Genomic DNA, 17,897 nt, shown 5'->3' with positions numbered 1-17,897 from the left:
CCCCGTTCGGTGAGTGAGGAACTGCATCCTGGACTTGACCTCCGGGGGGGCGGGGGGGGCTGGACCTGAGCAGTGGCAGGGGTGGGAGGGGTTGGGGGGAGGGGGTCCTGCTACTGTCTGGGCCCCAGCCTGTGTGCGCTGCCAGCCGGGTGCAGCCTGGTGAATCCGCAGGGATGGAGGCGAGCAGACCGGGTCCCGGAACACGGCCGGCCGGCTCCAGGGAGGACAGGCCACTGGCCATGGCTCACCGGGGACAGACCAGCCACTGAAGGCAGCCCCGTGAAGTATGCGGTTCCCTCCCGGCTCGGGTGACTGATCGCAGAGGTGGCCTCCCTCGGAAATCCATGAGAAACGCACATTCTCGGGTCCCCCGCAGCTGAAGGACTCAAACCTGGGGGTGGGCTGGGCTCGACCCCCCACCCAACTCCCAAGGCATCTGGACACAGAGCCTGGTAGCCAGTGGGCTTTTAAAAGACTTTATTGGGGACACGTACAGGGGTGGGGACCGTCCTTGGAGACCTCTCCGGCCGCGGTCCTCCATCTCGCCGGGCAGCTGCCATCCCCAGGGGCCCCTGCTCAGAGGCATCTGACCTGCGGGCAGGAGGAGCGTGGAAGGGGGTGGCCTGGGCACCCCACGGCTCCGTCACCTCCTGGGACCAGCGGGATTGGACCTGCCTCTCTGCTCTGGTCTCAAGGCCAGGGAGGGCCACACTCTCGCTTCCCAAACTCCACACCCATCAGAGCCACCACCACCCGCCCCCCCGGAGCTGGGTGCCACTCACCAGTTTCGGCAGGGGCCTCGTCTGTGACTCCTGGAGGGGCCCAGCCTGGGGGTGGCCACTACCCCCCCATCTGCAGGGAGGAAGGCAGGGAGGCAGTGTCAGCAGCAGGGACGGGGCGGGGGGGGGCGGGGGGGCGGGGAGCCGGCCTCACCCCGCGCTGCTGCTGCTCCTGCTCCAGGTTCCGCTGCAGGACCTGCTGCTGGTTGGCGATGACGCGCCGGATGCCGTTGACGAAGTTGCTCTGGTCGTGGGGGATGAGGCCGATGAAGATCTTTTTCTCCGACGAGTAGAGCAGCATGAGCACGCGCACCTCGCAGGACGCCTTGTAGGAGAAGTGCACGCAGCCGGCCTGGGGGGGCGCAGCGGGGTGTGGGCGTCTGGCCAGGCGCAGACACTCCCACCCACACAGGCTGCCTTGTGCCAGCGCATCCTGATGGCTGTCCTCGCAGCCCTAGTGTCACTCCCACTCAGGGACCCATGGACTCTGCATCGGGGGGCCCTGAAGTTGGCAGCGCCCACGGTCAAGCACCCCACTGGCAGCGAGCGCATAGGGCGGCCTTGACCTTGACTGACAGCAGCCACGTGAGACGCACAGGCCCCGCCAGCCCCCGGAAGCCCAGCCCTACAGTCCCCCACGTGCAGTCCTGGAGTGGCTGAAGCCCCGTGAGCCCTCCACAGGCAGGGACACAGCCGACCGTGGCCACCGCATTGCCAGCTTGGGGAGCGGACCAAGGGCTCCAGCTGTTACACCGACCCCTGCTCCCCCTGGCCCGGGGTCCCCACCCCCACCTCGCAGGTGATCAAACGGAGCCAGAGGGTTCGCAGGGACCACAGAGGGGCTTTGTGGTCCCTGTGCGCCCCTTTGGGGAATAGCTGTGGCAGCGGTGGCTGGTGGAAGTCCTTCCTGAGCGCACCGACCGGAGCCTGTGGCAAGGGGCCCGGGGGGAGCCTCGCATTTTCGCTGGTAAACCTGCAGGCCAGTGGTTCCCTATCCCCAGGGACAGCAGGAACCTGGGAGCACCGGATCTGCGCTCCGTGGTATCCATGCTCTGAGTGAACCCGGGGCCTGCCTCTGGGCCTCAGTTTCCCCATCTGTAAAGTGGGGTCAGGACCGCAGAGCCCCAGGGGAGTCCGTGGACTAGGAGCCAGCACGCGTCCAGACGCAAGGCCAGCCTACGGCCACCAGGGCCACCATGACGCCCCCCCAGCTGGTGTGGAACAACGATCCCCGTCGCTCATCTCCTGGCCCTGCAGCCCCGCATCACACTCACAAAGCCGTTGTCCATGATCCGACACAGGCTCTTCAGCGTCTCCAGGTCCTTCGTGAAGTGGAACTGCACCAGGCGCGAGTTCCGGAACAGCGGCACCAGGGTGGTCTGCGGGCCAGCCGGGGCAGCTCCGTGACCCGGGGGCCCTGCCTCCGCGTGGCCCCCACACTGTGGCGGCACCGACTTACAACCTCAGACGGGTCCCGTGTGGTCCCCCCACCCCAGCCACTCTCCGCGTCCACCTGCCTGTGCTCATCATGCCGGCCAGCCACCAGCCACAGGGCCCTTGCACTTCTGGAATGTTCTCCGTCTGGCAACCCCAGGGTCCCCTCCCTGGGGAAGCACCGTGGCCAGCCCGGGGGCCCCCGCTTCACACTCACCAGTAGCTGCTGCGGGATGAGCTGCATGTACAACTTCCTCGGCCACTGCTCGGTCCTCCTGCGGGGGTCCCCGAGGGGATGAGGGTCAGGAAGCTGGGTCTCGCCGGGACCCTGCCTCGGCCTCCCGGCCCCCCCTACCCCCCACTCACAGGATCTCCCCTTGGTTCACGTAGACGTGCGAGGGCAGCCACCTCTTGGACCGACTGTTGGGCTCAGGCCTGGGCTTTTGGGGAGAGGAAGAGGGTGACATCAGGAGTGGGGAGGCACCCCAGTCAGGAAGGATGCGCTGGTCTCGAGGTCACCCAGGACCCCCCACCCCAGACTCACCTCCTGCCACTCCATGACGCCGCTCCATGCCAGGAACTTGTTGTTGACGATCTGAACCGGGCCCGCGACACCGCCAGGGCCCACGGCCTGCAGAAGCAGCAAAGGGGGCCTGGTGTCCAAAAGCACCCGAGGAGGCCTTTGGGCAGCCTCCCAGCCGGCCACAAGCCTCGCTCCAGCCTCCTTCCTGGCTCCTCAGCCTCCAGGCTGTTGGCAGCCCCCGAGGACTCCCCGGTGCTGGCCCTGCCCTCCGCCTGCTCGCAGACCGCCCATGACTCCTGAACGCCCTGGAACCAGTCTCTGATGCTCAACTTGGGGTACCAAGCCCACAGGGTCGGCCTCTAAGAATTAGACGGCCCTATAATTTGCTGCACAACCGGAACACGAGGGGCAAGACAGACATTATTCACAAAGAACTTGTAAAGGATGAGCCAGGACACACATCACCCTCCAGAGCCTTCCAGCCACACGCAGCGCTCCCCACGTCCTAGGCACGTCCCCGTCCGTGCCCTACTCCACGTGGGTGTCCCTCCTGGCAGGAGCCGCCCCCATCAGGCCGCATGCTCTCGAGGCCTCACCAACCCACCCGCTGCCTGGGGACCCGAGGGCTGGCCTGGGCGCCACGGCACACCTGTTTGCGCGTGGTGATGACCTGCCGGATGGCGTTGACGAAGCCGCTCTGGTCGTAGGGGATGAGGCCCATGAAGATCTTCTTCTTGGACGAGTACAGCAGCATGAGCACGCGCACCTCGCAGGGGGAGATGTGGGGGAAGAGCATACACCCCGCCTGGGGGAGGGGAGCAGGCGGTCAGGGGCCCGGGGCAGCCCAAGGGGCCAGATGCCCCTCTGAGCGTGCACTTCGGTGTCTCCCCCACCTGGTGAATCTGGGGTTGGGGCTCCATCTCCCACTCAAGTCCCCCTCTTAATGCCAGTCCCGCCGTCCCTTAGAGCAGGACCTGCCTTTGCCAGCAGGGCCAGAACAGCCTCCAAGGAGGCCCTGAGCGCAAACCCAGCTCTGCTTGCTCCCAGCTGTGTCACCTGACGCCAATAACCTCGTGTTCCTGGACCTCAGTTTTCCCATCTGTAAAATGGCCTCACAGTAGCCTCCACAGTCAACGCCACATAAACATTTTGTCACATGAGATCCTAGTGCCTCCTCGGTGGGACTTGGGAAACCAGGACTCCAACAGTGCCCTCAGTGGCGGCTGTCAGGACCTAAGGGGCATGCGCTTCAGAGAATTCCTCAGGCTGTCCGGCTGTCTCTTGTTGTGTAGGGGCCACCTGCTCAGGGAACTTGTCCCCCGCACCTTCTGGACCCGTGTGCAGCGGGTCCTCCCAGAGCTACTAGTAGGACCAGGCATGGGACGTAACGGGGGCATGGGAGGTGTGCAGAAATCGGCCTTCCCTACAGCCTGGGGGCCTCGTTGGCCACGCACAGAGCAGGCCCTCCGCAAAGTGGTGAATTAAGGGGACCAGTCTCTTCCCCAACAGTCAACACCGCACCAGTCACAACCCCTGTCTGTCCAGCCCCTGACGGAACAGGACCTGCCCGGACACAGAGGGTCAGGACAGGACCCGAAGACAGGAGGGGGCTGGAGGGGTCCTGGTCCCAAAAGGGACCAGGGACTGGAGGGGACCCCAGAGCTCAGCCCCATGGTGTCCTGGGCAGACAACCTACTCTCCTCGCATGTCTCCCGCACTGGCACCTGTCCCCTTCCACAACCCAACTGCTCTGCCGAAATTGGGGGCAGATGACATGAGGCCCAGACCACAGGGGCTGCGGAGACCAGGCTGAGATTGACTTCCTGACGGCCCAGCACCATGGCTTGCCCGGCTCGCGGCCCGCGGTCCTTTGCCACCCACGCAAATCACTGCCCCAAGCACTTTGCACAAAGTTATTCCTCGTAACAGCCCCACAGAGGGAGTCCGGCCACTAGCCCTGTTTGCCAAAGGAGGAAGGAGCCTCCGCACAGAACATTCCACCCCCTACCGCCCCCCCACCCCCGCCGCCCCAGCCAGGGTGGTCCCGCAGACGCTGCTCTGAGACCCCCCACTTCCAGAGGGACCGAGATGCCACGGAGAGAGCGTGCCCCCGCCTCCTGCTGGGCCCCCGCCTCCCGCTGTGCTAGGTCCTCGCGCTCAGGAGGGGCCCCAACCCCTCTACTCACGAAGCCATTGCCCATCACGCGGCAAAGCCCCTTGAGGGAGTCGCAGTCTCTGTTGGTGAAGTGGAACTGCGCCAGCTGGGAGTTGCGGAACAGGGGGCCCAGGGTGGTCTGTGGGCAACAAGGGGACCTCTGGGTCACTGCAGGGGGAGGTTGCGGGGGGGGGGGGCGCAGGGGACTGGAGGCAGGTCTTACCAGCAGCTGCTGCGGGATGAGCTGCATGATCAGCTTCTGGGGCCACTGGTCAGTCTCCCTGCCGGGGGGGGGCAGAGAGTCAGGGGAGGCCCCCCCTGGCCACCCGCCTGCCACCCCCACCCTGACACCCGCCCGCCTGCCTCTACTCACAGGTTCTCGCCCTGGTTCACGTAGGCCTGGCAAGGGAGGGCCCGCTTCAGTTTTGCGGTGGAGTCTGAGTAGGGTCGGCGCTTCTGTCGTGGGACCGGGAGGGGTCAGTGGACACGACCCAGACGCCCCAGCCTGCCCCACCCGCAGAGGCCAGCCCCCAGCCCCCGTGGGGACTCACAGGAGACCGGCCACAGCTCACCTCCTGCCACTCGAGGACGCCGCTCCAGGCCAGCAGCTTGTTGCTGAGCCGGTGCTCGCCCACGGCCAGGCCCCCAAGGGCGAGACCGGGCGAGGAGGGCCCGATGGGACCCAAGGCGCCGAACACCCGAGCACCCTGCTGCAGCAGAGAGGAGCGGGGAAACTGAGGCTGAGGGACCCGTAAGGGCAGGCTATCCCCCACCGACACACCTCGCAACGTTCAGACCCAAATCCCCTGCTCGGCAACTCCCAGAACCACGTCCAAACCCCGTCTCCAGGGGTCAAGACCCCAAGCAGCTGACCTCCACGTGCTTTTCCTGGCGCTACTCCAGAACCCCAGCCCCCCAGACCCTCCTCAGCACCTCCACACCGGTCCGCTTCCTCCTCCAGACTTCGCTCCAGCTGCGCGCTCAGCCTTGAACGCCCTCCCACCCCCTTCAGGAGATGCCATCCACTCGTACCCCTGGCCTGAGCCAATTCTTAGTCCCTCTGTCCCAATCCAACTCAGGGAACAATTCTCTGGGGGCCCAGGGCCTCCCCGGAGCCCCCACCACGCACAGGCCAGCCCGCACCGCAGCTGGCCGCCTGGCACACTGGTTTGCCACGACACACCCCCGCTCAAAACTCTCCCAAAGCTCCGCGTGGCCCTCAAGACAAGTCCGGACCCACCCCTCCAGCTCCCGCCAAGCCTTTCAGGGGGTCACGGGCCCTCCTGCCCTGCAGACCCCGTGCTGCAACCACACCAGGCTGACTTCGGGGGGGGAGGAGATAAAGCACACAGAGCCATCCAGGGAGGCGGGACACTTCCAGAACAGGCAGTGTACCACCACCTGGAGGGTCTCAAACAACATCTCGAGAGCGTTTGCCGAACACCAGGAGAACGTTCCAGCAATAAAGCCAAGGAAAGCTCCACATTCTACTCTTCCCAGGGCACTCTCCCAGCTTTTTTTTTTTTTTTTTTTTTTAACCAAAAACATCTCAAAGCAAACAAGGGAAGGCTCTGGAACAGGCGAAAACCTCCCTCGTAAATGCCTCCAAGCAGCAAAAGAAGTAACAGTTGTTACTTTTCTTCATACTACTGATGGGCACCCTCCGCATTTCCTACAAAGCACACAGACGTCTCCGGTCCCAGAAGGACAGGCAGGAAAAGTATTTCGTGGGGGCTTCAAAAGTAAACAGAAAAACCTGAGCCAGCATGTCCTCGATCCGGGCAGGTGATCCTGGAATTTGGGCAGTGGTATCAAACCAGAAAGAAAACCAGAGAGCATCCCGCTGTAGGAACGTGCTGGTGCGTGTCCCGGGCCGGCGTCTGAGATGCAGGACGGGCGCTGAAGCCCTGGGTTTGCAGGTGCCACAGGTGGGGCACAGAACGTCTAACAATAGGTGCTCAGAGCACACAGCTGAAAGGCCTTTGCGGATCCCGGCGAAAGCGCTCAAGGACCCAGGGCCGCGAAACCTGCAGGCGCACGTGTTTTAAAGTCGGCTTTGTCTGGGAGGGCGAGCTGACCCCGCAGCACCTGAAAGATGTTTTGGTCTAGGACGTAAACACCAGGAACACTTACCCAAAAGCTCAGGTCTACTTGCAACAAGCAGGCGGGCCCATCAAAGTGGAGGACAGTGAGGGGCCGGGCTTCACTGCAATCCCAGAGGAACTCTCCCAGCTGGACAAGTGTGTGCAAAATTTGCCTGTGCCTCTGACATGTAAATTGTTTACAGGGAAGCCTGTTTCCTACTCCAGAGATCGAAAGCCTTACCACGCACATTTAAAGACCCCGGAAACGCTCCTGACAACTACATGGCACTGCTGAACTCAGGGGGCGAGCCAGTGGAGGGAAGGGGTATGTGTAAGTTGTGGGAGGTGTTCAGAGACTTGGTATTTACACTGAAGATCCCAGGAAGCCTCTTTAAGGCTCGTGTGGGGCCGCCACAGCGGCATGCCATGCACAACGAGGGGCAGTGGAGGGGAAGCAGCGAACTCCAGAGCCAGCCTAGGGCAAAACGCACATCTGGGCGAGCGTGAAACGCCAAGATGTGCAGTTTTACTATTATTCCAAGTACCCCTGAACGTTTTTGCGTGCGTAATTTGGGTCTGGGGAAGCGTGTGTATTAATGTACCTGCAAAGCCAGATGTTTATGTTGGGGCTCGCTGCACTCCGTAAGGGCATCCCTTATCTGGGCGGGCGTGCAAATCCTGGGCGCACACGCCACGGGCTCCGTGCGGACCCGCGCGGGCCCGGAGAAGAACACCCCCAGGTGCAACACCTGGGCACGCGAGTTTAAGACGCGGGCCCCTCTCGCCGCAGCCCCTCAGCGCCCCCACCATTTCCAGATTTCCTGCCCGAAGACAGACCCAACTTTCCAATTGGAAAAACAAGCGTGCACGCCGCTCGCCCGCCCCCCACCCCGCGTTTAAATCGGGACGCGGAGTCAGCAGTAATCTGAGCCCTCCCCGCCCCCGTACCCCACCCCCGCCACCCCAGCCCAAACGCGCAACAAAGGGGAGAGCCCGGCGCGTACCACCCGGGGGGGTTCCACGGGGGAACCCGGTCCCACTCGGGGCCACCCGGAGACCCCAGAGAGGTGGGGGCCGCGGACAAAGACCCAAGCCCGGGGGAGGGGCCGGCGGGGGCGGGGCCGTGGAAGGCTCTGGAAAAAAGGCGGGGGGCTCACCATGGGAGGGGCCGAGCGGGCCCGGATCCGCGGCGGCTGCGGGCCGCGAGGGCTGGCCGGCCAGGAGCGCGAGCGGGCGGCGCGCACCGTGAGGGGCCGCGGGGGGCGACCGCGACCCCCGAGGGGGCCCCCAGCGCCGGAGCGGTGCGGAGCGCGGCGCGGACGGACCATGGCGGGCACGGGCCGAGTGGGCTGGGGGTTGCCACGGGCCACACGGGGGGCTGCAGGCTCCACCGACTGAGGGGCGCGGGCGCGCGGCTTCGGGGGAGACGGGCAGGGCTGTACCAAGCGCGGGGGACGCGCCGCCGGAGAGGGGTCGCCGCGGCCAAACCACTGCGGCGAGCGGGGGAGCGCGGCGCGTACCAAGAGCGTCCGCGAGGGGGCGTGGCCGGCCTGTACCAAAACAGGGCCGGGGGAGCCTCAGGAAACGGAGAGGGTGTGTGGGGCGGGGAGCACGGCCATTGGAAGATACTCTGGGCGGCTCGAGCTACAGGGGGAGGAACTGAGGGGACGTGCGCGCAGCAGCTTCAGGGGGGTGTGGCGGGAGAGGCCATACCGAAGGGTGCGGGGGGGGGATTGATGAACGTAGAAGACGATACCAAGTTGGCTACGGGCTGGGAGGACAGAACACCGAGAGACCCCACCTTGAGTGCGGGACCCGCGGAGCCGGGAGACTACACCAACGGACCTCAGAAAGAGAAGGAATAGGGGTCTGGGAGTAAAGGAGCCTACCTAGAAGTTTGGGGACACAGATCGTACCTTGCACCAGGGGAGGACTTAATGTTTGGGGGCCGTGACGTGGCTAGGTGGACCGGAGACCACAAATCCCAGCGGCCCGTGCGCGGCATGGGCAGGGCCAGGCATCCCAAGACAGCCGCCAGTCATTGCTGTGTGCCCATTGGCGCCCGTACCCCAGGCCCCGCCCACCGCCCTAGGTACCTCCTCCCGCTTGTTGCCGCCCGCTTCTCGAGGCCGTTCATTGATTTACTCGTTCACTCAACTGTTGCATGCCTGCGTATTCACTTACTAGAAGTTGTGTAACATTTCTTGCTTAAATCTGCTTGTTTGAATCGTGGATAGTGGGTAACCGTGAAGTGGATATGAGGATTAAATGAGTTAAAGTACTCAGCATATAAACGACCTAAATGTTAACTTTTTCTTTTCTTTTTTAAAGACTTTGTTAGACACAACGAGAGAGGGAACACAAGCAGGAGGAGCGGGAGAGGGAGAAGCAGTTTCCCCGCTAAGCAGGGAGCCCGATCCCTGCTTAGCGGGGAAACTCGATCCCAGGACCCTGGAATCAGGACCTGAGTCCAAGCCAGACGCTTAACGACTGAGCCTCCCAGGCGCTCCTTAAATGTTAACTTTTTCTTTTCTTTTTTTTTAAATATTTTAACAGACAGAGGTCACAAGTACGCAAGGAGGCAGGCAGAGAGGGGGAAGCAGGCTCCCCGCTGAGCAGAGATTCCCAGGACCCTTGATCCCAGGACCCCAAGATCATGAGCTGAAGGCAGAGGCCCAACCCACTGAGCCACCTGGGCGCCCCTAACTTTTTCTTTAAACAAACAAACAAAAAAAGTCATTGTGATGAACACCAGGTGATTAAAATGAAAACTTTTAAAAATCATTATTAGTACTATTATTTCCATTCTGCACGGGCAGTGAGTATACTGTGATGACCAAAAGAGACTGGGTCCCTCAAGGAGCCCAAGATCCACTGGGGAAGACAAATAATCACACTTTGGGATAAGTGTTACAAGTAGTGCAAGTACATAGGACGAGGGCCTGGTGGCCATGAGGAGTCAAGGAAGTGACCTTTAGGCAGCCTGTGATTCTATTTGGGCTGGAAGAGTCCTACGATGAGGGCACAGATCCTGAGAGTGGAAAGAGAGTAAGGGAAGTGAGCATGGCTGGAGGGGATTGAGGGTAGAGGAGAGTGGTGGATATGGGGAGGTGCCAGGCAGGGCCCATAAGCAGAGTCCTATGGCCTTAGGTTGGAATTTGAATTTTAATCTCTTTGCTGGAGAACCTTCAGAAGGTTTTCAACACGGGAGTGGGATAGACTCACTTGTTCTTAAACAGATCACTCATAGAATGCACAGAAACATGCACACAGGATCTCTGCAAGTCTACGGAAACAGGTGGGACCCACAGTTGCCTCCAAGGAGAGAAGGCAGCAGACCGAGGGAATGGGGCCACTGGCGTGGAAGGGAACTCAGTTTACTCTCTTGGACTATTTGGAATTCTCTCCGTACGCAAACGTTGCCCACTGGAAAATAATCTTTGAAATATTTGCATCTTTTCTGAAGGATTCCCCTGGCTGCGATGTTGAAAATCAGATGGAAGGGGAGGAATGAAAGCAGAAGGGCAGAGAGAAGACTGTGCCAATAATCCAGACAGGAGGCACAGACGGGATGGACGGCAGGCAGGGTGGCCACAGTGGAGGTGATCATTTGCACAATTCATTTCAAGCTAGAGCCCAAAGGACTTGTGTAGAGAGTGAGGGAAAGAGGAGGGAAGGATGAGGCCAAGGTGTTTGCCTATTACAGGGATGCTGCTCTGTAAGTCAGGGAGCTGACTCGGTCGGGGGCTGGGGGGGGGCAGGCGGAAATCCCTTCTTCTGTGATATGTTAATTTTGAGATGTTGACTGAGCCATGTGGACAGGGGAGGCTGGAGAAGGAACTCCAGGAGTCTTCCATCTCCAGTCAAGGAGACATTGAGTCCCCAAAGAGTACGTTTGTAGACAGGGACCAGGATACGCCATCCCTTTAGAGGTGAGAGCCCTGAGAACAACCAGCAAATGAGAAGGAGGGGTGGCCCGTGAAACCGGCGAACCCCTGAGCCACCATGTATTTCCAGTCCTTGTTTGCCCCACCCACAAAGCCGCCTGCCCAGGCCTGAGTTCCAAATCCGACTTGGATTGTGACCAAATGGAGTCTGTGCTCTCTGGACCCAGACCACATGTTAGATACCAACAGTTACCTCCAGACCCCTGACAATCACCCATGTCAGAACAACCGACCACTGGCAGCAGCAAGGAGGCAGAACCACGGGGACAGAAGGGTCCTGAATTTCCCTAGGTCCTCATTTCTCACCATTCTCTTTGGTCCAAGACTTCACAATCTCTTGCTTAGATAACACCCTCCTAACTCTTGCCACGATGTCTCTCCCTTCGCTAATCAAAATACTCCAGTGGCTTCCCAATCCCCTTAGAATTTGACACAAACTTCCCCTAATGCTTGTGTGGAACCCCTGCTGCTCTATCCAGACCAATCTCTTCCACATCCTTCCTGCTCCCCATCATCCCTCAGCTCCCGTCAGGACACACGTGTGGGTAGGAATTCCCAGGATGGTCTAAGCAGAGAAAGTTGTGCCAGGATACACTCCAGTGAGAGCAAAATAGAAACATCCCAGAATGCGAAATAAAAATGTAGGCCGGAATTCTAAGTCACACTACGGTACAGCCCTCTGAAGCCAACCGGCTTACCCCGTGTGCCAGGCTGAAAGACAGCTGCCCATTTCATCTGCGGAACCCGCCGCCCAAACTGGCAGGCTGATATGACTAAGCCATTCTGCTCCCATCTGTGGTGCTGTACGCTTCCTGCAAAGTAGTTGTCGGTTACCAAACCTGCTTATGCCAGTTGCTTTAAGTTAATAACTTAATCCTATCAAACCACTGAAATATTAATTCAAGAGAGCTGTTTATATGGTAAGCAGGTTGCCTGCATTGGAAAAATAAAAGTGAGTTACTTTAAAAAAAAAAATGACAAAACAGGGGCGCTGGGGTGGCTCAGTTGGTTGAGCATCTGACTCTTGATTTAGATTCAGGTCATGATCTCACGGGTCACGGGATTGAGCCCCAGGTCGGGTTCTGAGCTCAGCAGGGAGTCTGCTTGAGATTCTCTCTCTCCCTCTGCCCCTCCTCTGCTTCCAGCAGGATTTATTGACTTTAGAGAGAGATTGAGAACTTGTGAGACCCAGTAGCGGGAGGGGCAAAATTCAAGCTGGGACGCTTAACCAACTGAGCCCCACCAGGCACACCAATTAATAAATCTCAAATAAAGAAAAGAAAAGAAAAAGACAGAACACTGGAAATGATAAATGACTTGTGCTTTGTGGATGTAGTTTATACAGCATTATGATGCTGTATGATAAATGAGAGAGAAAGACTTAAAAGAAAAGGTCCTGGTCCTACATAAAGAGAAAAGATGAATGCTTACATGCTCTTGGTTAAAACAAAATATTTAAAGTGTTTCGATGCTCATGAGTGCTATCTGCCATACATTTCTAACTCCACTTCGCCCAGCAATGAAAAGGACTGCACTTCCCGACCCCATTATGGTCCAGTGAGGCCATGTGATTAATTCTGGCCAGTGACATATGAGCAAAGTGATATGTGAATTCAGTCTGGAGCATTTAATTACTAGTGCGAGACCAGAGCCCTCCGTGTGTTTCCCGTGCTGCCGGCAATATTCAAGATGTATCGGCAGCAGCTCCAAGCTGACTCTCTAGGCAGCAGGAGGGAGGAAACCCACCTTTGCTATTTCAAGACCCTGCAGTTTAGAAGTTGTTATTGTAGCCCAACCCAGCCTACCCTGACGCAGACATGTCTTTTCCAAATAATCCCGTTTAACCAAGCTGACTGAATTTACTGGAAGGGCAAACTGGGAGTACATACGGGTTGGATATAGACGAGAACACAAAGGCAACACGGACAAATAAGAATGCTTTACACGACAAAATGGGAGTAAAGTGATCTCTGTCTTGTAGATTTCTTGTTTTTGGGTTTCACAATTAAAAAATAATGGCTTTTTTAAAAAAAACAATCTGGAGATGCCTGGGTGGCTCAGTCGGTTGAGTGTCTTTATCTCAGGTCATGATCTCAGGGTCCTGGGATGGAGCCCCAGGTCAGGCTCCCTGCTCAGCAGGGGGTCCGCTTTTCCCTCTGCCTCTGCCCCTCCCCCACTGTGCTCATTCTCTCCCTTCCCCCTCCCCAGCACTCTCTCTCTGAAATAAAATTAAATAAATCTTAAAAAAAAAAACCAAAAACCATCTGCCTGATCCGTGCTCTCCAGGCTCTATATATTCTTCCTTAAACTTTCTCATCGTGATTTGTAATCGTCCGTGGCTCCCACATTAGCCTGTGAGCTTTGTAAGGACAAGGACCATGTCTAGCTTGTTCATAGCGATGTCCCAAAAGGGCAGCACGGAGCACTCTAGGTCCGAGTGCACATCCCCCTCCAATGCCCTCCATGCCTCTCCAGAAGTGGTGTGAGGCATTCAACACCCTGTCTCCCCTTCCAGGGCACACCAGAAAACCACCCATCCCAGTTTCCCCTAGAGGAGACTGGGATGATTTTGTTCTCACCAGGGAGAGCAAAAGCACGGGCATCCTGATATCAGGAGCATCCCTTCTGGTCCCAGGCAGGTACAAGTCTCGTGCACTCTCATGCCCACACTCTGTTCCCAGCTGGAGACCAAAGACCCCAAAAGGAAGGGGTTGGTTATTGAACCAAAGCAGCGGGACTCCTGAGTTCCTACTGGAGGACAGCCACCAGGGGGAACAGCCCGACCCACATTAGACTCCGGGGAGAAGTTACTAAATTCTCACAAGGGCCCTTCAAGGTCACTCTCTTAGAGCCTCCCCTGACAGATCGGAGAGAACTGTCTGCAGGGCGAGCCACCTGGCCGCTTCCTGCCAAATACAGAGGGCACCACCACAGCCATCTCTCCAAGGCGTCATTCCCAGCCCCTGGCAGGCATCCAATCAATATTTTTCAAACGAACTGCAAATTTGCCACCTTCAGGGTCAACCGGGCCTCTGAAGCTGCCTCCTGGTATCCTAGCGAGGTCCTCGAGGTTCTCAGTAATAACCTGGCAGGTCATCAGCCAGCCCAGATCACTTCATTTGGAAAAGGATCATTCTTGGAAAAGCAGTAATAATAGATATTTCCTGAACACTATAAACATAGTGTTTCCCTCTTAAACTCCCGCCATGAGGATGGCAGTCTTATCATCCTTGTTCTACAGATAGGGAAACTAAGGATCCGGGAGGCAAGAGCCTAAGGTCACAGCCAAGGACAGGCTGAGTGCGGTCTCGAGCCCAGGTTCCTGATTAACTTCAGAAGCCGTGACCCACACCCGATGGAAAAAAATGAGGGGCATCAGGAGCGAACGCCTTGCTTTCCTGTCCCTCGTTCCCGAGGCACACTATGACTATCAAGTCAAGACGGGACCTTCCGGTCCCTGTCACAGCACTTCTCACAGCTGTCCCCTAGCACACTGTTCCAAACGCTCCAGAAGTCTCCTCCTCAAATGGAGATGATCACGTCCTGCTGTGCCTCTCCGCATGCAGGGAGATCTACACCCACAAACTAGTGAGAAACCAGACGGTTTTGGGAGGGGCAATTGGCAGTTCTGTCTCGGTTTAAAACGGGCACCCACAAAGGTCAGAAGCACCCTATCTGGCCCGTAATAGGGGCTTTAAGAAATGGAGGCGTTCACACCGGGAATACTCTGCAGCCATGAGAAAGGACAGAGGGCTTTCCGCCCTGGTATAAACAACAAGATACGTTGTCCGATGGAAAAAGTAACCCACCGAGGAAAGCGGGTTGACTCTGAGTGGTCGAGATCTGCTGTGTAACACGGTGCTGACAGTTAGCAATCCTCCACCGTGAGCTGAAACTTAAGAGGGTAGATCTCAGGTTTGTGCTCTTACCTGCCCGCCCCCCCGAAATCCAAAAGGACACAAGGAAAGCTTGTAGGTGACAGACGTCTACCCGGATCGCAGGGATCACTTCACGGGTGCATGTAGGTGTTCAAATTCATCACTGTGTGCACATTACATACGTGCACACATATAACTACAATTAGCCCTCAATAAAGCTGTTTTAAAAATATAAACTAGGGGGCGCTTGGGTGGCTCAGTGGTTTAAGCCGCTGCCTTCGGCTCAGGTCATGATCTCAGGGTCCTGGGATCGAGTCCCGCATCGGGCTCTCTGCTTGGCGGGGAGCCTGCTTCCCTCTCTCACTCTCTCTGCCTGCCTCTCTGCCTACTTGTGATCTCTCTCTCTCTGTCAAATAAAATAAATAAAATCTTTAAAAAAAAAAAAATAAATAAAAAAAAAATATATAAACTAGGGGGGGCGCCTGGGTGGCTCAGTGGGTTAAAGCCTCTGCCTTCGGATCGGGTCAGGGTCCTGGGATCGAGCCCCGCATCAGGCTCTCTGCTCCGCAGGGAGCCTGCTTCCTCCTCTCTCTCTGCCTGCGTCTCTGCCTACTTGTGATTTCTCTCTGTCAAATAAATAAAATATTTTAAAAAAATTAAAAAAATAAAATAAATTAAGGGGCGCCTGGGTGGTTCAGTGGATTAAAGCCTCTGCCTTTGGCTCAGGTCATGATCTCAGGGTCCTGGGATGGAGCCCCACTTTGGGCTCTCTGCTCAGCGGGGAGCCTGCTTCCTCCTCTCTCTCTCTGCCTACTTGTGATCTCTGTCTGTCAAATAAATAAATAAAATATTTAAATATATATATATATATAGGGGAGCCTGGGTGGCTCAGTGGGTTGAGCCTCTGCCTTCAGCTCAGGTCATGATCTCAGGGTCCTGGGATGGAGCCCCACTTTGGGCTCTCTGCTCAGCAGGGAGCCTGCTTCCTCCTCTCTCTCTCTCTCTCTCTCTCTGCCTGCCTCTCTGCCTATTTGTGATCTCTGTCAAATAAATGAATAAAATCTTTAAAAAATAATAATAATAAAAAATATATATAAACTAGCCTGCCACTGGATAGCAGAGCCAGAAAATGATTATGTCTCTGTCTGCTTCCACCAGCTTGTACGAAGCTCTGAAAGGACACATAAGAAAATTGGTAATTGAGGGGCTCCAGGCTGGCTAGGTTGGTAGACCATGTAACTCTTCATCTCAGGGTCATGAGTTCAAGCCCCTTGTTGGGTGTGGAGCCTACTTAAAACTAAAACAAACAAACAAACAACAACAACAACAACAACAAAAACCAGTAGAAAATTGGTAACTGATTTCCAGAGGGAACTGGGAGATTAGGCATCAGGTTGATGCCTCTTAAACTGTGAACCACATGAAGGTTTTATAAATACAAAAAATAAATTCATGAGGCACCTGGGTGGCTCAGTTGGTTAAGCGTCTGCCTCTGGCTCAGGTCATGACCCTTGAGTCCTGGGATCAAGGTCCACGTGGGGCTCCCTGCTCAGCGGGGAGTCTGCTTCTCCCTCCCCCTGCTCCCTCTCTCTCTCTCGGTTACTCTCTCTCAAATAAAATCTTTAAAAAAAATAAAAATAAACCCAATTTTTAAAGAGTCAACTAAATCCAAACAAAATCGGCACACTCTTCTTGAAATTTTGCTCTTAAGACTGAATCCCACAGGAACGTCTGCACAATTGAGCAGAAACGTACGTAAAAATCCCTACACGCTCTGTCTCGGTAGCATTTCTGATTACGTGAAAACCTGCAGAGCCTTCCAACCGTCACGCACGGTGTGGCAAAGCGCTTCAAACATGGCCCCCGCACGCCCAACACCTCCTGGTATTACACTCCCTTCGTTACACCTCAGCTTCAGTGTGCATGGGGCCAACTGAGTTGTTGTAACGCCCAAAATATGGCCCAAGCGATGGGATATCCCTTCTGTGACTGGGCTACAAAGAGACTCTGGCTTCCATCTTGGCTGCCCTCTCACGTCCGGAGCAGCCAGCCGCCATGCTGTGAGCTGCGCTACGAGGAGGCCTACGTGGTCAGAAATGGAGGGATACTTCCGGCCAATGGCAAGGAACTGAGGCTCTGGGCCCAGTCGCCTCTGAGGGACTGAAACCCACCAGCAAGCCCATGAATGGGCTCGGGTTGGGCCTTCCGCCATTCGAGCCTTCAGATGAGACTGCAGCCCGGACAGACTTTGAGCTGGAGGCACAAGCTGGGCTGTGCCTGGACTCCTGACCCAGAGTGACCGTGTGACAAATGCTTGCTGCCTGAGTAAGTGACTGATGGGGTCTGTTCCATGCCGACAACTTCTACAGGCCAGACTCCGTGTGGAATTGGAAGGGGGCCATTTAAGGGGCCATGTGCAATGACGCAGACAGGAGGCCATGACTTAAGTGGGGGGGAGGGACAAAATAAACTGACTTCAATTATATGAGAAACACTGGAGCCTATAAATGTCTCAACAACCAAATACATGGAAACCCAAGCACCAAGCGGTGCATCTGCCTCTGGGACAGAAAGTGGTTCCTCAGTGCCATGTGGTTGCATCTGGGCTGAGGGGAGAAAAGAGGCCTAAAAGGGAAGTTTTTATTCTATACACGTTGGTGCCTTTTTCTCTTTGTGAAACTGTAATCACGTGTGTAACTCAATACACGCTCAAGGTTAATTTAAAAATAAGAACCCAAAACAGTGGGAAAATATGTGAGTTTTGTGTACCTTGAGCCAATATACTCTTTCTAGAAGGTCTTGTTTTCTCAGTTTTTCTCCATCATCAGCATCAGGTGGGCATTTTCTCTTACCCAAGACAGGTTCACAATGAACGTGCTGGTGTTGAGGCATTTTTGTCCTCATCTTTTTTTTTTCTTTCTCCCAGTTACGTCCTGCCACTTTTGCCAGTTGGGAGAATTCTCACGAATTTCCTAGTCTTGCTTCCAGCTCTAGATGTGTGGTCCCACAGCAAACTGATCCAAAAGGAAATGTTTCCAACAAGTCGCTCACCCAGTGACAACCTTCATGGATGCTCTGGTGACTCTGAACTTACAGG

The 17,897-nt window shown here is 56.8% G+C and overlaps 1 protein-coding gene across 2 annotated transcripts; it reads right to left on the bottom strand.

The window, feature by feature from the left end:
* Positions 1 to 462: 462 nt before the first annotated feature.
* Positions 463 to 8,502, bottom strand: PTOV1 (PTOV1 extended AT-hook containing adaptor protein). 2 transcript variants are annotated; one of them, XM_080827626.1, is made up of 13 exons: positions 8,133 to 8,502; positions 5,464 to 5,601; positions 5,265 to 5,347; positions 5,115 to 5,172; positions 4,923 to 5,030; positions 3,386 to 3,541; positions 2,758 to 2,844; positions 2,580 to 2,653; positions 2,431 to 2,488; positions 2,054 to 2,158; positions 934 to 1,131; positions 783 to 852; positions 463 to 591 (listed from the first exon to the last, which is right to left on the bottom strand). In XM_080827626.1, the coding sequence occupies exons 1-12, from the start codon at positions 8,301 to 8,303 to the stop codon at positions 841 to 843; spliced, it is 1,248 nt and encodes a 415-aa protein (XP_080683752.1). In that variant the 5' UTR covers positions 8,304 to 8,502; the 3' UTR covers positions 463 to 591; positions 783 to 840. The 2 variants fall into 2 exon arrangements, with proteins under 2 accessions (XP_080683752.1, XP_080683751.1); XM_080827625.1 differs by having other exon boundaries at positions 4,923 to 5,172; positions 8,133 to 8,466.
* Between the last annotated feature and the right edge of the window lie 9,395 nt (positions 8,503 to 17,897).

The sequence above is a fragment of the Martes martes genome, assembly GCF_963455335.1.
Source record: "Martes martes genome assembly, chromosome: 17".
NCBI classification, from domain to species: domain Eukaryota; kingdom Metazoa; phylum Chordata; class Mammalia; order Carnivora; family Mustelidae; genus Martes; species Martes martes.
The sequence above is the reverse complement of the archived record's forward strand: the minus strand, read 5'-3'. Positions and strand labels throughout refer to the sequence as shown.

What these genes read in the sequence shown, in the direction of transcription:
- PTOV1 (XM_080827625.1), bottom strand. Translation starts at nt 8,303, where the DNA reads ATGGTCCGTCCGCGCCGCGCTCCGCACCGCTCCGGCGCTGGGGGCCCC. An exon ending in GCGTCATGGAGTGGCAGGAG is followed by an intron (nt 2,654 to 2,757) that starts GTGAGTCTGGGG and finishes TCTCCCCAAAAG; the next exon opens with CCCAGGCCTGAGCCCAACAG. An exon ending in GTGAACCAAGGGGAGATCCT is followed by an intron (nt 2,489 to 2,579) that starts GTGAGTGGGGGG and finishes GGACCCCCGCAG; the next exon opens with GAGGACCGAGCAGTGGCCGA.